The sequence below is a fragment of the Agelaius tricolor genome, unplaced genomic scaffold (assembly GCF_023055355.1).
Source record: "Agelaius tricolor isolate 1412-34295 unplaced genomic scaffold, bAgeTri1.0.p SCAF_11, whole genome shotgun sequence".
Classification (NCBI taxonomy): domain Eukaryota; kingdom Metazoa; phylum Chordata; class Aves; order Passeriformes; family Icteridae; genus Agelaius; species Agelaius tricolor.
The window spans coordinates 24,664,750-24,670,958 of NW_027269271.1; the positions used below are offsets into that span (position 1 = coordinate 24,664,750).

Consider the following 6,209-nt stretch of genomic DNA (forward strand, 5'->3'; position numbering starts at 1 on the left):
CGGGTCGCAAGGTGGGATTTGATTTAACCAGGGCTCTCTTTGCAACACTTCCAAATTTCCTAAATATGACAAAAAACATCAGATATTGGAGTGAGAAATCCTGCTTAAATTTACACCTCTGTAGGGTTTGTTGGGGATTTTTTCCTCAGGCAGAAATAAGAAAAAGATCAGAACCAGAAATAAACGTATTTGACAATTTCAGTTGATAAGGAATTTGCTCTTGCTTGTATGCTTCATTTTTATTTATAAATTTATCTGAAGAATATCTAGTTTGACCATGATAAAAATGTAGTAAACATGTTTGTACTATTTGCATAAACTCCTTTAAATATTGAATGTACTTGTCAAATGAATTTCCCAAAACACACTTCCATCGTCTCATAAAATACCACTTGCCATTCATAAGACTGTTTTTTTTTTTAATAGAAAATAACATTTATTTCTATGAAATGGAAACACAGAATTACCTGTTAGAAACAGCAAGAAGTTTGCTACATCGGAACAAGAAAGCAATTTTCTTGCAGATCACAAATGAAGGAGGCTTATTAAACCATCATACACCATTGGCGCCAGGGTCCTACGGACAGTTACAAATATATCTACTTTCCAATGTTATATACAGACCGCAACGTTTCTGGGGGCGGGAAGGAAAAGGTTTTCAGTTTGACAATGTTTCATCTATATGCCTGGTAAGTATTACAATGCGCTGCCTAACCTTTAGCTTAACGTTAATACCGAGTTCACCTACGAGTTACATTAATAACTTAGATTTCCATTTTATAACATTATACACTTGCTAGTATACATATATATATATATGTATGTGTTTGTGGAAAAAAGCGCTCGCGTGTGTGCACACCCCACGACGCGCCGAGGAGATCCATGCTTATGGCCATAAGCAACAAAGAGCGACTCATGTCTGGACAATGAAAGTGCACCTGTATCACCTTAACACACCTACGCCTGTCCGCGCCGGGCTCTGCACGCAACCACCGCCTGCACGGGGGGAGAGCAAGCCCCCCGTGTCCGTCCACCCGTGCCTACCTAGCTACCTCTACACAGACGAGCTTTAGGAAGCCGCTATTGCTTCTCGGGGGTGTTGTTGACCATGGGCCCGTAGAGCCCTCCGGAGTACACCTGCTCCTTGTGCACGGCGGAGCGGTCCCGCATCAGGTCGCTGAAGGCGTAGTCCACGGGCGGCCGGAACCCCAGCGTGGGCATCAGCCCGGCCGTGGAGTAGGGGGTCATGAAGGCCAGTCCCCGGCTGTGCGCCGAGTAGGCGAGGCGCAGCGGGTTCAGTCCCAGGTGCGTGCCCAGGGGGTAGGCGCCCGCCTCGGCCCCGAAGTGCGTGGCGTTGGGCTGCAGCGGGGAGAAGGCGGAGCGGCTGCCCAGCGTGCCGATGGCCGGGGCCATGGCGCCGGCGATCAAGGGCCGGTGGTGGGCGGCGGCGGCGGCGGCGGCGGGGGTGGGCGGCAGGCCCTGCAAGGCGCCGTCCCGGGCCCAGCCCTCCTCGGGGCCCTTCTCCGGGCCGCGGTTGTTGAGGATCTGCTCGATGGCCTGTACCACGTCCCCGCCGCAGCCCTGCAGCACCAGCTCCAGCACGCTGCGCTTGTGCGCCGGGAAGACGCGCGTCAGGATGTCGATGGGAGTCCGCTGCCGGCCGCCGGCCGAGGGCGACGGGTCCTGCTCGTCCTTGTCCGCCTCTGAGCCCGAGTCCGAGCCCAGCGGGCTGATGGAGCCCGGGCTCTCCTCCCCCTCCTTCGGGCCCTTGGAGACGGGGGAGCTCAGGAAGGACTCGCCGTCCCCGTTCTCCGAGCCCGAGCCGTGGCGAGCATCTGGGGAGGAGGTGCCGGGCACGGACTCGCCGTCCGGGGAGAGGGGCTTCCCGCCCGCCTGCTGCGGGGTGACGGCGCGGCTCGGCAGCAGCGTCTTGGGGAACAGCTCGAACTTCTGCATCTTGGACTCTGCGGGCCGGGGGGGCAGAAGGAAGAGACACCGTCAGTGGGGCTGCCCCCGGCGGGCCCCGCGGAGCGCCCCGGCCGTCGGCGGGGCCACCCTCCCGCAGCCCCGCGCCCCGCTCGTCTCCCGCCGCCTCTCCAGGCCCCGTCCCCCCATCACCCCCTGCCCCGAGGGCTCGCAGCGCGGCCTTACCTGAGGCGCCGGCGCCTCCCTCGCCGCCGGCCCCGGCGCAGACGGAGCCGAACACCTCGTACGCGGGCCGGGGCGGGATGATGCCGTTGGCGGCCGCCAGCGCCAGCCCCTCGGCCGTGCCGTAGAGCAGCTGCAGCTCCCGGGCCTCGTTCTCCTCCTGCGCCTGCTGCCGGCGCAGCGCCACCTGAGCGGCCATGACGCGCTGGCGCTCGGCGATCAGGGTGCACTTGGCGCACATGCAGTCCTTCCAGCGGCAGTACCGCTTGTGGCCCTTCAGCGCCGACACCACGCCGTGGTTGCGGCACCGGGCGCACTTGGGCGTCCGCGGGTACTTCTCGGCCGCCCGCAGCAGCAGCGGCGGCGCCCGCAGCAAGCTCCCGGCCACGCTCACCGGCAGCGTGGCCGCCGCCGCGGCCGCCGCGGCCGCCACCGAGCTGGGGGGCACCGGGGGGGGCGCGGCGGGCACGCTCGGCAGCTCGGACCGCAGCTCCATCCCGGCGAGCCCGCCCCGAGAGAGCGGCCCCCCCTCCCCGGCCTCCCCCAAAGCGACGCGGGGCGGGGGAGCCCCTGCGCCGCACCCGCGCCCGGGCGCGGAGAGGCTCCCGTCGCCTTCAAGCGCAATCACGAGCGGGGGGCACACAGAGCCCCGGGAGCGGGCATGCAAACCGCAGCGCCTGTCCTCTCGCCTCGCTCGACGCCCCCGTCCCCCCGGAGCGGGGTTCAACTGAGGAGGGGCCCGTCGGGAGCCGTTCCGCGCCCTCCTCCCCTCCGCGCCCGAAAAGCAAAGCTAACACAAGACAATCCGAGAAAACTTAGATCTCTCTCGCCTCCTTGCTCTCCGTGCGCATCTGGCGGGGCAGCACCAAGTTCATCGCGCCAGGCTCAAAGCCAGGCTCTCCCGTCCGCGCTCGCGGGCTCGCCGCTCCCACGGCGCCCCGGTGCAACCCGAGCTGCTCGCTAAGCTCCGTTCCCCCGTCCCCCTGCAACTGCGGCCACAGACTAGCAGTGTCCCTTCAAAGAACAATCCGGCACCTTCAACGACAGGATCCCTCGCGAGGCTAAAATCCAGCAGAGAATAGCGGGAAAAATTAAAAAAAAAAAAACCAAAACGCCCCGTCTCCCGAGCAGCACCTCCGCAGGCGGGCGGAGGAGCCGCGGCGAGCCCGGAGAGGCTGTCGGGCCGGGCCGGGCGCGGAGCCCCCCGGGAGGCGGCGCGGGCCTGGCGGAGCGGAGCGGGGCAGAGCGGAGCGGAGCGGAGCGGGGCGGAGAGAGTGGAGCAGAAGGAGCGGAGGGAGCGGAGGGAGCGGAGCGCTGCCCGCCCGCCGCCACCCGCGCCGCCACTCGCGCTATTGTTGCGGCCCGCGTTGCCATTAGGCAACATTGGACAACAATGTGGCGCCTGCCATTGGCCAGGGCCCGCGCGCGCTGCGCTGATTGGCCGCGCCGCGCCCGCCGCGCCCGCGGAGCGCCGGGAGCGCCCGGGGGCAGCGCGGGGACAGCGGGGGCGCGCCTGGAACACCCCGACACCCCCGGGCTTGGCCCGCTTCTACTTTGCTTCGCTCTTTCAAATTCAGTGGTAACGGTACTTGCCAACCGTTTGATTTATTCTTTTTTCCCTGGGTGTTACTTGTCATAAAGGGGAGGGGGGAATATGCTGTGCAAGGTGACAATTCAATTTATGGTCTCTCCCCTCCCCTTGGAGATTTTGTTTTATGATAGTACGTAATGACGCCTCTCTCCTTCCTTCCTTCCTTCCTTCCTTCCTTCCTTCCTTCCTTCCTTCCTTCCTTCCTTCCTTCCTTCCTTCCTTCCTTCCTTCCTTCCTTCCTTCCTTCCTTCCTTCCTTCCTTCCTTCCTTCCTTCCTTCCCTCCCCTCTTCTCTCTCTCTCTCTCTCACCCCACTCTCCCCCTCTCTCCACACACCCACAGGTGAATGGGTGAATGTCCGAGTGCTGCGGCAGCAGGAGAAGCCCGAGGTGAGTATGATTTTCCATCCTTTCTCTGCGCCCCAGAAAGTAAAGTTCGTTCTTTCTTTCTCCTGCCAGCTGTTTGCGTGACTACATGTTCAACAGGCGCCTTCCCCGCGGGGACAATAAACCCGAGGGACTGATTTTAGAGGAGGAGGAGGAGGAGGCTGCGGGCTGGTAACTGTATATTAACCCCGGAGCTTTTGTTTTAGCATCAGCCGCCCGGGTTTGACGTCACCTTCGCTGGTAGCGGGAGGAGGTAGCACTTCGGTGGGAAATAACGCGCTCTCCTTTCCCCAGGGCTCTCCCCTCTCTTTCCCACGAGGGATCTCCGTCCTCCTCGGCACTTTCTAAAGTTTTTTTTTTGTTTTTTCACATGAGTCCTTGCCCGTAGCGAGAACCCTCTGCCCGTGGCAGGGGCCTCCTCCCGCCGCTTCAGCATCCCCACCTGCGCTGCCCCGCCGGCCGCGGGACCTGTTCCCGGTGCCTTCCCGGGAGCTGCGGGCCCTGAGAGAAAGCCCCGGCTCTGCTCGGGGTGTGCCGGCGCTGCCCGGGGCTCCCTCGGTGCGCTGGGGACCGCGCAGGGCCGCGGGACAGCCCCGCTCGCTGCTGGACACGCGCTTCCCCTTGGTCGCTCTCCTTCCATGCTTGCGAAAAGCGCAATTGCAGAGCCCTCCAAATTTTCAATATTTTTGTTACACTTCCATCCGTCTTCTTTCTTTTCTTTTTTTTTTTTTTTTTGGACCCGAAATGAGCGCTTTCCTACCCGATTTTCTGCGGGTGCAGCTGCTGCCCACTCCTCGTGATTTAGGTGTTATAACACCTTTATTTATTACAGCAGCCAAGTCAAAATATCCGGATTAATTTTATTCGCAACCACTAATTTTATTCTCCGGGGAGTATTACTTAAACCATCGGATTTAATTGGGAATTCGTAGAACTCGATCAGACCTAATAAGAAACATATAAAGTATTGTTTTATGTTTGTTTATCATTAAGAAAATGTTCTCCCTTTTTCCTGGCAGGTTTGTTTGGGGTTGCGATGGGTTTTTTTCAGCAAATACCTTCCCTTTGCCCCCCGAGGCAGCCCGCCACCGACAACAGCACAGGACGGGTTACGCCGATTTCCCCCATTCCCTTGTCCTTCAGCTCTGACTTCAATTAAAGGGCTGGGTTATCCTTTCCGTTTATGGCGGTTTAAAACTATCTAGTTTGGAAACAACCATGAGGGAAAAAACAACCAACAGAAAAAGGAAAAAAAAAAAACCCACAAAAAAACCCAAAACAAAACAAACAAACAAAAAAACAACGCAATCCAAGAGTGGGTCAGTAATGAGCCAGTGAAACGCGGTGGTTTCTGTTCGGAGCCTCAGGCTTTCAGTAACATCGCAAACGGGGCTGTTGAAGTTGGAGCACGCAAGGTGCAGCATCTCTGTGCCCAGGCTGATTCCTGGGCCCCGTTCCCTGTGACACGCAGAGCTGGGGTGCGCTGTCCCAGAGCTGGGCACGAAAACACCCGGTGCCTGTTTCTGCTGTTCGCCCAAAGCCAGCAGAGGACACCCCCTCTTCCAAAACACTTCGCCATGTGCTGGCTTTAAATGTTACACTCACTGCCAATCCGACATCATAACAAAAGGGGTTTATTAAATAAAAATTTTAAAATTGCAAGAATATGTAACGCAACTGCGGGATTTAGCAAGTTCTGAGGACATTTGTCCAAATCTCCCCCGGTTTCAGGGTCTCTTGGCGGTTTCCCATCCCCGCTCCTCTCCGGCCGCCCCCAGGGCCGGCAGCGCCCGGAGGCGAAGCCGCCGCTCCCGGGAAGCGCCGCTCTTGGCGGGCTCGCTCCTGACCCGGAGCCGAGGCCTCTTCTCGGACTGGGCACCCTGCTCAGGGCTCAGGGAGACTCTGCCTTTCCGCTCTCCAGGAAGAAAGGGGCTGGAGGGGCCGCTTCCAACCGGGACACAACTATTCCTGTGTTGCTCTTCTCTTACGCGGTTCGTTTAGAAAATAAGAGCCCGGAATGACGCTTCTCACCGGTTTGACATTTTTAAAATTAAAAATTAATAATAATAATAATAATAATAATAA

General features: G+C 58.9%; 1 protein-coding gene across 1 annotated transcript; it reads right to left on the reverse strand.

The window, feature by feature from the left end:
• Positions 1-202: 202 nt before the first annotated feature.
• On the reverse strand, positions 203-3,484 carry DMRTA2 (DMRT like family A2). The gene is made up of 2 exons (XM_071436705.1): positions 2,152-3,484; positions 203-1,964 (listed from the first exon to the last, which is right to left on the reverse strand). The coding sequence occupies exons 1-2, from the start codon at positions 2,642-2,644 to the stop codon at positions 1,081-1,083; spliced, it is 1,377 nt and encodes a 458-aa protein (XP_071292806.1). The 5' UTR covers positions 2,645-3,484; the 3' UTR covers positions 203-1,080.
• Positions 3,485-6,209: the final 2,725 nt, after the last annotated feature.